General features: G+C 46.5%; 2 protein-coding genes across 5 annotated transcripts; one reads left to right on the top strand and one right to left on the bottom strand.

Annotated features, from left to right (window-relative positions):
- Nucleotides 1-2,772: 2,772 nt before the first annotated feature.
- On the top strand, nucleotides 2,773-8,805 carry spdya (speedy/RINGO cell cycle regulator family member A). Of its 4 annotated transcripts, none has more exons than XM_061261945.1 (7): nucleotides 2,773-2,897; nucleotides 3,510-3,755; nucleotides 4,314-4,372; nucleotides 4,695-4,780; nucleotides 5,937-6,108; nucleotides 7,136-7,550; nucleotides 8,177-8,804. In XM_061261945.1, the coding sequence occupies exons 2-7, from the start codon at nucleotides 3,521-3,523 to the stop codon at nucleotides 8,215-8,217; spliced, it is 1,008 nt and encodes a 335-aa protein (XP_061117929.1). In that variant the 5' UTR covers nucleotides 2,773-2,897; nucleotides 3,510-3,520; the 3' UTR covers nucleotides 8,218-8,804. The 4 variants fall into 4 exon arrangements, with proteins under 4 accessions (XP_061117929.1, XP_061117937.1, XP_061117947.1 ...); XM_061261953.1 differs by having other exon boundaries at nucleotides 2,805-2,854; XM_061261963.1 differs by having other exon boundaries at nucleotides 2,861-3,154; nucleotides 5,937-6,084; nucleotides 8,177-8,805.
- A 307-nt stretch (nucleotides 8,806-9,112) lies between these two features.
- Nucleotides 9,113-15,714, bottom strand: trmt61b (tRNA methyltransferase 61B). Its single transcript, XM_061258771.1, has 7 exons — nucleotides 14,364-15,714; nucleotides 12,728-12,830; nucleotides 11,432-11,622; nucleotides 10,997-11,088; nucleotides 10,384-10,586; nucleotides 9,691-9,774; nucleotides 9,113-9,240 (listed from the first exon to the last, which is right to left on the bottom strand). The coding sequence occupies exons 1-7, from the start codon at nucleotides 15,159-15,161 to the stop codon at nucleotides 9,203-9,205; spliced, it is 1,509 nt and encodes a 502-aa protein (XP_061114755.1). The 5' UTR covers nucleotides 15,162-15,714; the 3' UTR covers nucleotides 9,113-9,202.
- Nucleotides 15,715-16,264: the final 550 nt, after the last annotated feature.

Below are 16,264 nucleotides of genomic sequence, written 5' to 3'. Positions count from 1 at the left end.
AAAGTATTCCCTTTTGGTCTTATCTTCTCTTATCTGTTATGAACCAACGAAACCTTAAAAGAACCTGCCAATTTCCAAGAAATTATAAATATAGGCCAGGGGTCGGCAACCCAGCTCCTGGAGAGCCACAGGGTGTGCTGGCTTTCGTTGTTACTCTTGCACTTCATTGATTAATTAAAGCAGTCGATTACACAGTTACCTGGTTTCTTGGGTAAGAATCGGTTACTGGTATTAAGGCGAAAACAAAAACCAGCACACCCTGCGGCTCTCCAGGACCTGGGTTGCCGACCCCTGATACAGGCTAACCGTTAATGCCATTTGTACCCACTAGGACCAGAATTGTTCCAATGAAAGGAAGCCATTATGAGGATGAGGAAAAAAAACAGTCAGAGACCAAACAATCGGCCTACCAAAATACTTTTGGGAAAATCATTAAGAAAAAGAGCACTGGTGAGTGATGGCAAGACCAAAGTGGAGGCAAAAGGGAACTGCCCTCGATCCACACCCTTGAAATGTGGCGGTGGGGGTGTTATAATTTGGACATATTTATGTTTGCCACAGGTGATGCTGGTTCACTCGCCTTCATTGATAATGTAACTGCTGAATGCAGCAGCAGAATATTCTGAAGTGTACAGAAGCATCATCCGCTCAAGTTGAACCAAATACCTCCAATGGTGCTTCATCCCAAAGCAAGACAATGATCCCATTACATAAACCAATGCTTTGTTTCTTCTGATGTTCCAAACAGTTTATTTTGGTAAGCCTGTTTTTTTGGTTATGTCTCGGGCTGTTTCTTCTTATTCTTCAGCCTCATAATGGCTGCCTTGACTTTCATTGGGGGCGACATGGCTCAGGCAGTAAGAGCAGTCGTCTGGCAATCTGAGGGTTGCTGGTTCGATCCCCCGCCCGGGCTGTGTCGAAGTGTCCCTGAGCAAGACACCTAACCCCCAAATGCTCCTGACGAGCTGGTTGGTGCCTTGCATGGCTGCCAATCGCCGTTGGTGTGTGAGTGTGTGTATGAATGGGTGAATGAGAAGCATCAATTGTAAAGTGCTTTGGATAAAGGCGCTATATAAATTCCAACCATTTACCATTCATTGGCATAACTCCAATAACAGACAAATGGCAATAACAGACTCCAAACATATGAAAAGATAAGAATCAAGACATGATACTGAAAGCGCTCATATCTGCACTCAGGAAGTGATTGACACACCTGACTAATCAGAAACACATGTGAAGCCATTTGTCCCAAATCATATGGTGCCCTAAAATGGGGAAACCATGTATAACTGTCATGTCTACACGGTGAAAGCAAAATGTGGAAATCTGTGTTTTTACCACATGTGAATTGTTTTATTACAAATCTCCAAAGTTTGTGGAGTACAGAGCCAAATCAAGAAAAAAGATGTCCCTGTGCCAAGACTGGAGTTCCCTGTATTTTCTTTTTCCCATCGCAAACACTACAGAAAGTGAATAGGTTGCAATATTGTATTTACTATTAATTGATTTGTGCTTTTTTTTTTTAAGCTAGTGGAATAATTACTTATGCCTTGATGTTTTGTGATTGAAGCTGAATATTTGACGCTGGGTCTGGGTCACTTTGGAGATTTAGGTTTCTAGGCGTGTTGCACTTTCTTCAACTTTGTCCTTACACGTTGTTTACAAAGCGACCGATATATTTCTTTCACGTTACGAAATATGGAAAATTACATGGCACGGTCATGTGCCATGCATACATAAGACATTTCTGGCCAACACTTGTGGGTGTGATGGAAATTTACGCAACGAGAGCTAGTTAAACTCTCTGCGGTATATTGCACTGATAAATGCAACGCATGACCTTGACATTGGCTGAACAGAATGCAACACTCCCAACTTTCAATGTGATTCCACGTAAGGGTACGCAGAGAAGCGCAGGGTAGCGCTTTTCATTTTTCACATGTTTCCCAAGCAATGGGATTGAATTATGTTTCAAGAGACTTTTAGTAATTGTGTCGTCCATTTTAACAGCCTATGAGTGGGATTATTGGATAGATTATTATGAGTAGCCTCCGTCATAATGATACTAAAATGAATGATGGGTTACACAGTGTTACACATTCAATAATTACTTACTGTAATGATTATAATATTTCTATAAGATATGTAAAATTGTTACATAGCCTACTCAACATGGGAAATGTGGATATTTTCAAGCTTTTGCCATTGTTTTTTGTTTTTTTTGCCATTGTATTATTCTACATTTCATAGCATAAATGTAGGCTTACACATTCAAAGCGAAAAGCCTTAAGTATCGCACAACAAAGCTTGTTAAGACGAACCTTAGTACATGTAATCATAATGTTTTTGATTGCACGTTTATTTTTCTTTGATAGGCTATGCTAGTGTTTACTGGGTTATTGGGTTTAAACAGCGTAATGCTTTGGGTAGCCTATATGGAAAAATATTTCCTGCCCAATATTATTCAGTCATTTCCTCGATATCAGTCAAACAAATAAGCATTTCAAGAGAACATGTGTTTGTACACATAGAGTGCGTGCAACTGAAATTCCGTGACGGGGTATTTCAATCGCAAATAGGCCTACAATGCACTTAATACACTCATTTGGATTCAAAATCTTTACCTCATCATGCAATTAGGCTTTTGAAGGGAATTTGTATAAATGAGAGACATTTGAATACAGTAAACCCCAATATCAGTAGGTATCGATCTACAGAATTGGTGAAAAAAAGAATCGACCCCTCACGACGAATGCCTAAAATAGCAGCGCATGAGCGCTGCTCTGATTGGAGAAGGCCTTCCAGTGCCCGCGCAATCCTGAAGGTGGTGAGGTGTCGTCACACTGTGGAGGCGAGCTTGATAGCGATGGATTGTCTTTTGTCAGTTTAGCAAAGTTAGTTAGTCATCAGTTATGTCATAAGTTTGCCAGTGTTAAATTGTCTTCATTTTTATTCTGACAATTCCGTTAAGGTGTTCCAAAACAGTACTGTTTTCACTCATCTGCTTTAGTCGTGATTTGTTTTACTTTGCGAGTTATATCAAGCTAAGTTAGTTTAGTTTGTCATTAGGAAATAACTCCCAAGCCGAGTAGCCCAGGTAACTAGCTAGCTAGCTACTCGGCTGGACAACGTTTGTATTAAACACGCTCGGGTAAGGATGTTATAGCTCTATCACTAATTTAATGTATAGTTTTTAAAATATATTGCAAGGTCATTTAATTCTGGTTTCTGGTGATTTGTCATTGAGTTTGGCAGCATGGCTAACATTAGCAAGCCTAGCTCGCTATTTCACTTTGTTGGGTGAACTTCAGGTAAAGTTTAGTTTGCGAATTTAGCTTACTGGCTAACGACGTTGCCAGTCTAGAGCCTGGTTGAATTTTACGGGACTTGACTAATGCTAGGACAGGGGAAAAAAAGAAGGTAAATGACGAGCCTGCCATAAACGTGAGAAGCGACATTCCTAGGAGTAACTTCTAACGGTGGTGTTTGCATTTAACATTTACAAGGGTAAAACAACATGATGAAACACACGCACGACTGGTGCCAGACGCCCCCCTCCGTCACGGTGCGAATCAAACCCACAACCCGCACCCTGCAGCTCCGGAGAACTCTCTGGCTAAAGAGGCCTAACCAGCAGGAGGGCCGTGCTCCCCCGGGAAAGACCCGCAACAGCAGGGGCCAAGAGAAACTTCCCTGGGGACCCAAACTTGTCATTCAGCGGCAAGAAATGGCAACTTTCTTTAAGCTCTTCGGTAAACTGCAATGCGTTTATTTAACATAATGGAATGCAGTTAATTTGTGAAATAAAATATGTACTCTTAATTTATTTGGATTAGTGTCCAATGTGATTAAATGTGATTAAAACATTTTTTCACACCAATAGGACCCATCACTTTGAAACATTTTTATTATTCCGCCAAGCATGAGAAATGGTAAATCTTTATTTAATCATGGGAATAGTCTTCACTTGGGCCTGCTTTCTCTCTAATGCTGTGACGGCACCGAGTTGATATTTGGACCCAATTACATTAAAACGATGAGCCCTTGTAGTGAGAATACTTAACTTGTTAACTTAAAAGGTCAAATGACCTTGTTATCAATGTCATTCTATACCTAATAAAATATAAATGCCAATGTATAAGAACATCTCAATAATTTTAATTATTTTTTATAAAAATTATTTTGGACAGAAAAAATGAAATGCGATACAATAGTTGATTTTGTTCTCTGCTAAAACTTAAGAAATACAGGTGCTTTATATTATGTTCATAAACTAAGATGCAAGTGCTTGTGGTTTACTTGGCTTCCAGATGATGATTTGATACAGGATTTCCTGTGGATGGACTGCTGTTGTAAAATCACAGACAAGGTAAGGGCAATGCGGGATGTTTTTCATTATAAATGAAACGCTGTCGCCTCATACAGCCGCTACAGTGCCAGGAACGAAGCTGCTCGTTGTAATGAATATCAGCCGGTGAAATACTGCCCATTGATCATTTCTCCGCTCCGGACTATAAATCTCAGCCGTGCAGTTTAGCTTTGATTAAGGCCTCAGGCCTGTAATTTAATTTCTGTGGAGGAACTCCGTGACGATGATGACTTCCTGTATTTCAGGGAGATTTACCTTCAGTGGCGGGGAGCAATAAGTCGTCTTCCTGTGTGTTTTTGTTTCCCCTCTCTGGGACCGACAGTACCTGCTGGCCATGACGTTCGTGTACTTTAAGAGGGCTCGTTTCAGCGTCGCGGAGTACACCCGGATGAACTTCTTCATCGCTCTGTGAGTCCTCGTCCGACGCGACGGCTCGGATTAATTGTATTATCCTCGGGTGCGTGTTAAGGGCTTCCGACACTGAGAGAAGCTTGAAGCACGTTGAGGTTCCGGCTCATTTTGTACTGTCTGTGTTTCTGACATCTCAATGAGGACCACATGTGGGAGTAGAGATATCAGGTGTTGCATATGGCTAAAGTGGTATCACTATTCAGTGAATGTGCCTAAATCTAGGCACTTAATCTATTTTTTGATGGTCCCAGTATTGATTCATATGGGGTCATTAGGGTACCCCTGTCTTATTGCATCAAAAGTTAAAATAATGAACATATATCTATATAGTAATTGTGCAGTAGCTTCACATTTATTGGTGAGTGTCTACATTAAATTTGCATGAGGTGGTAGGTTTTCAGAACGTGATAAGTAAATGCAAATGTTGCACAGCACCTCTGAAGATGGGATTTTAGTCTCTTTGTTAGAAGATTTGATGGCTCAGAAACCCAGGCCACTGAACTATAGACCAGTGAGCAGTTACTCTCAAGTGAGATCTCAGACCTGGCTGTGCCATTTTGAAAAGTAGTGTTTCAGCACTGCCACGGCCCAGGAGTTCCCAAACGGGGGGTTGCAACCCCATATGGGCGATTTCAGGATAGGATCATCTGAAAATTTGGGATAAGAAAACTTAGTAATTTATTATCCGTTTAGGATATGTGAATGAAGGCTATTACATGTCAAACATCACAGCAACCCAACTATAATAAAGCAATGACGCATGTGAGGCCGTGGTATATCGCCAATATAGTCACGGCTAAAGGGTGGGTACTAGGCGTGTGTGGGTCTGGTGTAAATTTGTGAACATTCATTTGTAGTCACATCAGCAGTTTAGAAGCCCCTGGGTTAGCCGTGCTAGCGATGCTAGCTGCTCCCTGGTAAAGAGCTGAACAACGTCCTCAGGGTTAGCTCGTGCATCGCAGTGTTAGCGATGCTCACGGCTCCCTGGTAAAGGGCTGAATAACATCCTCAGGGTTAGCCCGTGCGTCGCAGTGTTAGCGATGCTAGCTGCTCCCTGGTAAAGAGCTGAATTAACGTCCTCAGGGTTAGCCCGTGCGTTGCAGTTTCAGCGATGCTCACGGCTCCCTAGTAAAAACCTGGAAACCGTCCACAGGTACCTGGCCAACACCATGGAGGAGGACGAGGAGGAGAGCAAGTACGAGATCTTCCCCTGGGCGCTGGGCCGGAGCTGGAGGAAGCACTTCCCAGCGTTCCTCAGGCAGCGCGACAAGCTGTGGGGCCGCATCGAGTACCGCGCGGCGGTGAGCCGGCGCTGCTGCGAAGAGGTGTGTGAGTGTGTGTGTGTGTGTGTGTGTGTGTGTGAGAGTGAGAGTGAGAGTGAGAGTGAGAGTGAGAGTGAGAGTGAGAGTGAGAGTGTGAGTGTGAGTGTGAGTGTGAGTGTGAGTGTGAGTGTGAGAGTGAGAGTGAGAGTGAGAGTGAGAGTGAGAGTGAGACTCTCTCTCTCGCTGCACCACTTTGTCCAGGCTGGTGGTGTCAGGTCTGTACTCTTGATGGCGCTGGATGGCAGCAGGATCTCTTACCCAGCCTCCATTTTTCATCCCATCCATCCCAGCATTTTGTCTGTCTGGTGGCCCTTTTTCCCCTCTGATTTCATCACGTAATGTTTACTATATGCAGCCGTGTCTAGACTGGTACCACTTTGCCCTAGCCTGACGCATTTTTATGGGCACACCAAGAACTGTAGTCCACTCAATTATTTATGTACACGTAGCATTCTGTGTTTATGAATATGCTCCCCTGGATTGGCGCCTGTTTGATTGATTTCGCAGTTGATCTGTGGTCACTCTGGGGGGGAAAGTCTGTCAACACTGTGTTCTAGAAGATAGGTAATCAAGAGATGCTAGCAGCCAAGTTAAGAGTCAATCAGCAGGGGAACAAATGATTTCAACTGCTTTGTGTATGTGCATGTGTTTCTCTGTCTGTCTGTGTCTGTCTGTCTGTCTGTCTGTCTGTCTGTCTGTCTGTATTTCTGTCTTTCTGTCTTTCTCTGCCTGTCTGCCTGTCTGCCTATGTCTCTCTGTCTCTCTGTCTCTCTGTCTCTCTCTCTGTCTCTCTCTCTGCCTGCCTGTCTGCCTGTCTGCCTGTCTGCCTGTCTGCCTGTCTGTCTGCCTGTCTGCCTGTCTGCCTGTCTGTCTGTCTGTCTGTCTGTCTGTCTGCGTGCGTGCGTGTGTGTGTGTCTCTCTCTCTCTCTCTCTCTCTCTCTCTCTCTCTCTCTGCCTCTCTGCTTCTCTGCCTGTCTCCCTGTCTCCCTGTGTCCCTGTGTCTCTCTCCCCTGTCTCCCTGTCTGTGTAGGTGATGGCCATCGTCCCCTCTCACCTCCTGTGGCAGCGGGAGCGGGCGGAGCACCACAGCGGGGCCCAGCGGCAGTACGGGGACCGGGAGGAGGTGCGCATGCCCCGGGGGCCCTCCGCCTCCCCCACCCGCTGCCTGCTCTGCGCCAGGGCCCCCGGCCTCCCCAGCTCCCCCAGCACCTCCTCCACCAGCTCCTCACACTGCACGCTCTGCGCAGAGCAGACCTCCTGCCTGGCTCCCCGCGTCCCCCCCACCTCTTCCACCTCCTCCCCCATGCCCTTCCCTGGCTCCCTGTCTCTGGAGACCACCCCGCCCAGGAGGGGCTCTGCTCCCAGGAAACTCTGCCGGAGGACCAGGGCTCAGTGCTCCTGCGCTGGAGCAGGGGCTGCCACCAGGAGGCGCTGTTCCCCTGCAGGTGAGTGCATCTCTTCCTGTCTCTCTTTGTGGGTCTGCCACTGCACTGTAACCGCTCTAAAGGCCAGTTCGGTGATGTGTGCTCAGACCATGGACACTGCTACATTGACGGCAACATGACGTTATCGTTCAACTTTGATTTTGAACGTTGTCACTCATATGAAGTATAAACTCAGACTCACCGAAGTGGGGTCACTGCGAGCTCCAGACATGGAAGCCAGTTTGACACCTCACTAAACATAATTACAGATGAGAATGTTCTACAGTAAGGTTGTCATGACAACATCAAATCTTCCATCGCTCTAGTATATAGCCTTCTAACCAATCAACATGGAGGATACTGCAGCAATGAAATATGATTGGATACGAGTTATACTCGGGGGTTCTAAATGAATTATTTGGCCTGATCATATGTGTGGTCTGATATTTTAGTGGCCCGCTAATCCTGTTTTTGTGTACCAATATGAAACCTATTACTGTTGCCTAATCCACAGATTAACTGTCATTAATGTGGAGAACTAATGAGCCAATTGAGTCAGGGTAATTTGTTACACCGGCCCTCCAGGAACTGAATTTCCCACCCTTAGGATTGATAATGTGTGCACATTTGTTTGTGTGTGTGTTCAGGGACTGAGGACACCTCCATGGACTGGATTAATGAGGAGTAGGATCTGGCCCAAAAGCCCAGCTTCAGTACAGTGTTCCCCTGCTACCCAGTCCTGAGTCCCATTCACTCCTCTATTAAGTGCACAAAATTGAGCATTTACCCATCTTGTAGATATGTCCCCTTTACAGAAGTCAAAGTTAACCATTTTGAGTTTGGACTTGGATGTAGTGCTGATGTACTTCATCAATGAGAGAGATGAGTATTTAACCGCAAAGACCAATTTTTTGTGTCTGGGGGGAAACGTGTATTTATTTTTAGGCACACAAGTTTCAGAGATGTGTGGCAAAATGAATATTTGTTAACTTGAAGTGTACATACAGTTTTAGCCTGCATTGCACTTTGAACGCTGTTTGCATCAAGCAATTTTTACGTGTGTTGTGTTCTCGCGCCCCTGAACCAGTTCAGATAAGCAATGCCAATTGGAGAAGTGTCTCATGAGCTGTAAACAGAAAAACTATGACATCGTTTGTGAAGTGAAATAGTTGTGTTTAATGCCTGTGCTAAGGCAATAGCTGGTGGGGTTAGGCTGTTTTGTCTTTTTTTGCGGTATGAGTGTAATATTTCCATGTGTGAGAAAATGTTAAATTAATAAAATGGTAGCTCTTTATGCGCTTGTCGTGATTTCAGACACATTTCTACGGAGGTTCCCATCTCTCCCCAGGTAAACTGAACCACAGCTGAGGATTTCAGTGTTGAAATCTGCCCTCTCGTTTATATCCAATTTAAAGTACCACACCCCTGTCTTACGCAGAGATTATTAACATCGTGATTCATGCGTTTCAACACGCACCGCAGAGGGAGAGGCGTTGACATTCATTTAGCACCGAAATGACAGCCCTACAAGGTGTGATTGTTGTCCTCGGGGAATGTGGAAGCAAGCAAGCGAAGGTGGAGGTGATTAAATGCGCATTTATTAAGAAAGGTACAAAGCGGCATCTTCAGATGAATATCTTGCGCTCTTCCCTGGAGCTGCAGTGCGCTGTGAGCTAGGGGGGCAAGACCTTCCGCAACTTCACCAGGAAGGCTGGAACAGAGAAACGCATCCAGCCGTTAATGAAACACTCTCGTGTGTTGATATTTCAAATGGGATCTTTAGCAAACTAATCGCGTTCCATGTTTGTGGAAGACGGTCAGGGCTGTTTCCGTTTCTGGATTAAAGACCAACTTCTGCTCTTAATTATTTAATTAGTCCAATCATTTACACGATTTGTCATCTATAGCCATGTTCTGTGATCTAAACCGCAGCTGATCAATGTTCTTGTGGCCTTTTATTGTGGTCTAATTTGTGAGTGAATCGGTCGTGGTGCATGTGGATAATTAGCTGATTGAGCCAGGATAACTGGTGGCAATAAAATCCTGCAATACACGGCGGCAGGATTTGAATGTATAGTTACAGTAAAGTGTGTAACTAACCGTGGTAATAAGCACTAGTGTAGTGTAAAATGTGAGTCCAGAGAACTGCACCCTCACTCACCTGTGTGGCTGCCCTGTACGTGGTGGGGGCGGGCGATGTACGGGAGGGTCCCAAATGGCCTGCTCCCATTGGTTCCCGACTCCTCTGAAAGCAGAATAGGGTTGTGATGTCACAGAATAGAATGCGTCTGGGCAAAAGAACACACCCTATCAGCACTGTAGTTCACTTGGACACACATAGAGGAAACGGTTATGGGGGAACACCATTCCGCGTGAGCAGAGCATGCTGGGACCTGGAGTCAACTGCCTGGGGCAAGAGCTCTGAGCTTAAGCTTTAACTCCATCCTTCTCATGTTCACGCTGATAAATAACAACCAGTCTTAACCAGTTCATAACACGAGGACGGTCACTGTGAGTCGCAGGCATGATGCCCTTTGTGAGAAAATAAAATGAATAACCGATAAGATGTGCGCTCTTGTTTCTCCCCATTTCCCAGCAGACCTGGGTCAAATACCCAATTGCTTAAGATTAAAATACTTGTCTATGCTTTACTGAGCTTGTCTGGTGTATTGGGACCTATGAAATACTCTCAAAAGAGTGCAACCCCCCCCCTTCTGGTCCTCTTGGCTCAATTGCACCAGGCAAGATCAATCAAGCGCAGAATAGTATTTGAATCCAAAACCATGAACAACTTCCCCCAGGTATGCACCCCAGTTCATATTCCAAAATGTTGTCGTCATGAACATTACGACACCTTGCTCTTCGTCCAGCTGGGCGGCCTCCTCTTCCTCCTGGTCTCCTTGCGAGGGTGCGACTCGGTTCACCCGCTTCCCGTCTCTTCTCTGGAAGGCTGGGGCCACCAGCCAATCACGGAACTGCACCTCCAGCACGCGCTCACACCTCAGAGGAAGGCCAGTGATCCGGATGCCCTCCAGCAGATCCACCACCTGCGTCACACTGCTCCGCGCGGGAAGAGTTCACACGTCAGAAACGGCATTCCCACTGCGAGGGCACGTTCGGAGTGTACTGAAATAATCACCAACTTCATGATACAGCGGCATTCATGTGACAAGTATGAATCAATTCATAATTTACAAAGCAAGCTTTTATTTGGGCAGATTGAGGCACTGGAAGTTAACTTTGAAACTTGTATTTGTTGTTTCAAGGATCTCGAGTGTGCTGGGGTGGAGTGAGTGGGATCTGTCAAATCTAATGGTCACAGTCACATCACTGTTAAACGTACCGCATCATATCATTATAGATGAAGAGGAAATTCTATCGCTGCATCGTATCGTGCTGTGATCGAGTTGTACCATTACACTGGACTCTGATAATGACATCAGGTCTGAGGTATGCCAGGTGCTCACTTGGCCAGGTAGATGGCGCACACACCCCCGTTGTGCAGGTGAGGAAACAACACAGGTAGGACCAGGTGAGGGTTCAGCATGTCCAGCGCAATCTGTAACACACACACATCCACCAAGCCTGGCTCAAATAAATACTTATACTGAAATATTCTAGCCCTTTTAGACATCAGTATCATTCTCGTAAATTGCTTTTCATTTTACAAAAAAAAATTATATTTTCACATTCCATATGGTTTGATATTCAATTTATATTAAAGAGATCTGCAGGAGCGTTTTTCAAATTCTAACTGCATCATTTAATCAGTTAATACTATTACGAATAATAATAATCATAAATTACAGCAGTACAGTACATAAATACTTGACCCAGATCAGGTCACCACAGTGCACGAACATCACACACACACACACACACACGCCGAGACGTGGCCTCACCGAGTGGAATCCGTGCCCGGTGAGGAGGTGGGTCGCCGTGCGGAGGTCGGTGTTGTGAAAGCTGACGTTGTCGGGCCACTCCTCCCCGCGACGCCACGCCCACGCCGAACGCCAGCGCTGGTAGTTAGCCAGCGCCCTCCGGTGGTGATCCTTCCTCACCTCCACACTCAGCACTCTGCCGCGAGTGCCCACTGAAGCAACGCACAGCCGCACTCAACATACTGCAGTCATACGGATATATCAGGGCTGGCCAACCCTGCTCCTGGAGACCTACCGTCCTGTCTACACTCCAACCCTAACAAAGCACACCTCATTCAGCAGCTAGAGCAGGGCTGCCCAACCCTGTTCCTGGAGATCTACCGTCCTGTAGGTTTTCACTCCAACCCTAACGAAGCCACACCTCATTCAGCAGCTAGAGCAGGGCTGGCCAAACCCTGCTCCTGGAGTTATACCGTCCTGTAGGTTTTCACTCCAACCCTAACGAAGCACACCTCATTCAGCAGCTAGAGCAGGGCTGCCCAACCCGGTTCCTGGAGATCTACCGTCCTGTAGGTTTTCACTCCAACCCTAACGAAGCACACCTCATTCAGCGGCTAGAGCAGGGCTGGCCAAACCCTGTTCCTGGAGTTATACCGTCCTGTAGGTTTTCACTCCAACCCTAACGAAGCATACCTCATTCAGCAGCTAGAGCAGGGCTGGCCAAACCCTGTTCCTGGAGATCTACTGTCCTGTAGGTTTTCACTCCAACCCTAACAAAGCACACCTGGTTGAACAGCTAGAGATGCCATTGACTGCTCATTAGGTGTGCCAAATTCTGGTTGAAATTAAAACCTACAGGTTGTTTTGACCATTCTGGAACAACACATTTATATCACAGCTATACTCTGAATGCCGTACTACACAGCTTTACTCTGGAAACACAACACTGCACAGCTCAAGGCAGCACACTGCTATTTGCCTAAATATACTCTGATAAGACACAACACAGATTTACAGCATATTAAATACATCATAATACATACTCGCAAAAAATATTCGACAAACTCCATTGACACACTATTGCACGGAGAGTTAACAGGTAGGCTGAATGGTAATAGGAAGGTAACGGGTAATCCGTTGAAGCAAATAATCACGGTGGTTGTGCAAATTACAGCCTAGCAGCTGTACTAACAAGCTGCTGTATGTGACTTAACTCTTGAGGTCAGAAGAACAGTGTGTTTTGCCTGTAGGCCTCCGTGTTGCATCCCGGCAGGGAGTGGCGGGGCTTTCAAGGGGGGGGCAGAGGATGGTACTGACCTGCGCGGGACAGGAACAGGGACAGGGCTCCCGAGCCGGAGCCCGTCTCCAACACGCAGTCCCCCTCTGAGACGTCCATTAACATCAGCATGGCGTTGGCGTCCTGCGGAGAGAGACGGGCAGCCATCCTTCACGAGCACCAGTCTGACACAAACAGAACCTAAAATGGCCGCCGTCACGCACGCTGTCCCAGGCCCTGTGGGAGGTGGGACCCAGTGGTCTGTGAACTCATGGTTAATGTTTTTATATGACGACATGGCTCAGGCAGTAAGAGCAGTCGTCTGGCAGTCGGAGGGTTGCCGGTTCGATCCCCCGCCCGGGCTGTGTCGAAGTGTCCCTGAGCAAGACGCCTAACCCCCAAATGCTCCTGACGAGTTGGTCGGGGCCTTGTATGGCATCCAATCGCCGTCGGGGTGTGAGTGTGTGTATGAATGGGTGAATGGAGAAGCATCAATTGTACAGCGCTTTGGATAAAAGCGCTATATAAATGCCTGCCATTTACCATATGATATAATCATTTAATTTTGTTCCGGAGCCCAGGAATGTCACTCAGCAGCCTTGGAGCTATGCATCACTCATTTGGACCAATCGGCAAGTTTTTCTGTGGACAGTGACACCTTTTCATTGGCTAGCCAAATCGATGAGTGACAACACATCGTAGCTCCACCCATTACAGGCTCGTGAAACCGAGGGTGAGTGATGGTAGAATGAGGTTAAATTTGGCAGAGCAACTTAAGCTGTCAGTCACTCATTGATTGATTGATTGATTGATTGGTTTGCCTTTCACTGTGGGAAGATAACCGCAGCTCCAGCCATTAGGTGTTCACTCTCCCACCCCTACCTCCTGTAGACCTGCTAGAAAGGAAATAATCGGCCATAATGTGTGCTCCTACTGAGGGTACAGAATAGAGCAGATGGCTGGGGAGGCCAGCAGAGGCTGAAGTGAAGACTCTGATGGGTGGAGGTGGGTTGCACTGCAAAACATCTGACGTAACACATCTTGTGATGTTTTATGGTGAATCTTAAAATCTTTTTTTTTTGTCTCAAGGAGAACCTTAGTTTGTCTTTAGTGGCTGTTTGCTTGACATGTGACATTTTCTTGAAATTAGTCAAACTGGCTCACCTCATTGGCAATATTTCATTCATTCATTCATTCATTCATTCATTCATTCATTCATTATCCTAACCCGCTTATCCTGAACAGGGTCGCAGGGGGGCTGGAGCCTATCCCAGCATACATTGGGTGGAAGGCAGGAATACACCCTGGACAGGTCACCAGTCCATCGCAGGGCACACACACCATTCACTCACACACTCATACCCACGGGCAATTTAAACTCTCCAATCAGCCTAACCTGCATGTCTTTGGACTGTGGGAGGAAACCGGAGTACCCGGAGGAAACCCACGCAGACACGGGGAGAACTTGCAGACTCCGCACAGAGAGGCCCCGGCCGACGGGGATTCGAACCCAGGACCCCCTCGCTGTGAGGCGGCAGTGCTACCCACTGCGCCATCTGTGCCGCCTTCATTGGCAATATTTGTCTTACTTAATAGAAAAAAAGTAATTTAAGTCAAAATACTTGTTGAGATGGATTACTGTTTGGTTTCTGCGGCGTGTGGAGGGCTGAGGCCTACCTTGGGGTAGGTGATGGTGGCCGCTCTCTTCATGAACAGCGTGTACTCTTCCAGGCTGGGCCGTCGTATGAGGAAGGGGGCCCCGGATGTGCTGTGACAGAGGGAGCCGGCGGGACGCCCCACGATGGCACTGTGGAAGACCATCCCCCAGGTGCTGTTCAGGCAACCCCCTTCCTGGAGCAGAAACATCTTCTGGAAATGCACCTGACCCTTCCTGTGATACTCGACCAGGGCGATCTCCCCGAAACTAAGCGGGCGATCCCCTGGTGGAAGAGCGGGGGAGGGGTTGGGTCCAGCTGGGTCGGGCTCCTCCTCCAGGCTACTGCTTGAGACCTCTATCTCCTCCCCAGGGGCCTCCATCTCCTCATCCTGCCGCTGTGTGTCTGTACTTCCAACCCCCTGAATCTCTGGAGTTTCTGGGGTACCAGAGGCCCCCTGTGTGCCCTGCATTTCCTCCTCCTCTTTCCCCTCTCGCAGCTCCCACACCTCCTGGCTGAGTGTATCCGGGGGCAGCAGGCGGCTGATTCTCTCCAGTGGCGACAGGGGGCGCTGTCTGAAACCCAGCCTCCCGAACGGTTGTCGTCCTGTGGGCAGCTCCTGGTGGCTGGGTTGCGGGGATTCTGGGCTGGTGCTGCTGCTGCTGTCATTTGTACCATCGCTGCGATCCTGACCCCCACTCCCAAAATTCCTTATACCCGTATGTGGGAGGATTCCTCTGCCGAGAAGGCGTTTTCGGTAACTGTGCGGACCACCACTGGTTATCCAGACCTGTAACAACCTCCAGCAGGTCCTTCCCATGATAATAATCCGTCAGCAGCGATGCAGCCGGATCTTTTCTAGAGTGTTATTGTACAGTTGTGTCAGGCGAAGACAAACGTACAGTATTTGGCAATATAGCTTCAATATTATGACGTTCGTTAATTAAGTTAGGTTAGCTGGGAAGCCACGTGCCTCTCTTCAGAAGTACAGTAGCTACGCCTGACAACATATCGCTACAAGGTCAGACCTTTGCTGCCCCACTAGTTTCATACATAAGACAAAGATGCAATCCTGCAAGCAAAATGCCGGGAACATAGAAACGCATAAGCACCCTGCTAAAGGATATTTGTCATTTTTGCAGGTATTCACAAGAGTAAACCCATTTGAACAGTAAGTTAATATAGCTAGACGGCTAGGACTATACGCAGGACTACTCTGTCAACTCCACAAATGCAAATCTGTTACTGTTGTTGTCAGTCGTCTTTGTCGTGCGGTAAATAGTGTTTTCCTCTTCTACCATTCACAACAATGCACGCGGCTCCTTTCGTGTTTCTCCCAGCTACGCTACAACGGCAAGACAGACCCATGTGGAACGGTGTACGTCATGATGTGCGACGGCACAGACAGTAAAAAAATAAAGGCATAATATTACCAGCAGATGGAGTAGTTTCACCGTGAGTTTCCATTCGAAAAAAAGGTTCTTGTGTATTTTTCCCCAACTTATTATTTTATTATCCATACGATTATTTTTAATTGGTCTTTCTCCTGTATTCGCGCGTTTTAGCCATTGTACAAACGTGCTAGCAGATTAAGATTAAGTTCCTCTCTTCATGTTGTTTCTATTTCAATCATTTGAGTCAATATATATAAAATAAATATGTAGGGTGAATTCAGGTTATTTGGGACACTTCAGTTTGAGTCCCAAATTACCTGAATTGACCCCAATTAAAAGTGTGTGGCCTAATTAGGGCACATATACAGTGGCATCAGAAAGTATTCAGTGCCATTCACTTTTTGCAGACTTTATTGTGTTTAAATGCATCAAATTGCCATCTGCTGAGATGGTCGTCCTTCCGGCAGGTTCTCCCATCTCTGCAGGGGACTTCTTAACTTCTCCGTTAGAGTGACAGCTGTGTTCTTGG

Source organism: Conger conger, chromosome 1, assembly GCF_963514075.1.
Source record: "Conger conger chromosome 1, fConCon1.1, whole genome shotgun sequence".
In the NCBI taxonomy this organism is placed as follows: domain Eukaryota; kingdom Metazoa; phylum Chordata; class Actinopteri; order Anguilliformes; family Congridae; genus Conger; species Conger conger.
Note: the sequence above shows the minus strand (reverse complement) of the source record. Positions and strands in the feature narration are given on the sequence as shown.

What these genes read in the sequence shown, in the direction of transcription:
- spdya (XM_061261945.1), top strand. Translation starts at nt 3,521, where the DNA reads ATGATGAAACACACGCACGACTGGTGCCAGACGCCCCCCTCCGTCACG. An exon ending in ATGAACTTCTTCATCGCTCT is followed by an intron (nt 4,781 to 5,936) that starts GTGAGTCCTCGT and finishes AACCGTCCACAG; the next exon opens with GTACCTGGCCAACACCATGG. An exon ending in GCCGGCGCTGCTGCGAAGAG is followed by an intron (nt 6,109 to 7,135) that starts GTGTGTGAGTGT and finishes CTGTCTGTGTAG; the next exon opens with GTGATGGCCATCGTCCCCTC.
- trmt61b (XM_061258771.1), bottom strand. Translation starts at nt 15,161, where the DNA reads ATGGGAAGGACCTGCTGGAGGTTGTTACAGGTCTGGATAACCAGTGGT. An exon ending in CCGGGCACGGATTCCACTCG is followed by an intron (nt 11,089 to 11,431) that starts GTGAGGCCACGT and finishes TGTGTGTTACAG; the next exon opens with ATTGCGCTGGACATGCTGAA. An exon ending in CCAGCTGGACGAAGAGCAAG is followed by an intron (nt 9,775 to 10,383) that starts GTGTCGTAATGT and finishes TTCTGCTTTCAG; the next exon opens with AGGAGTCGGGAACCAATGGG.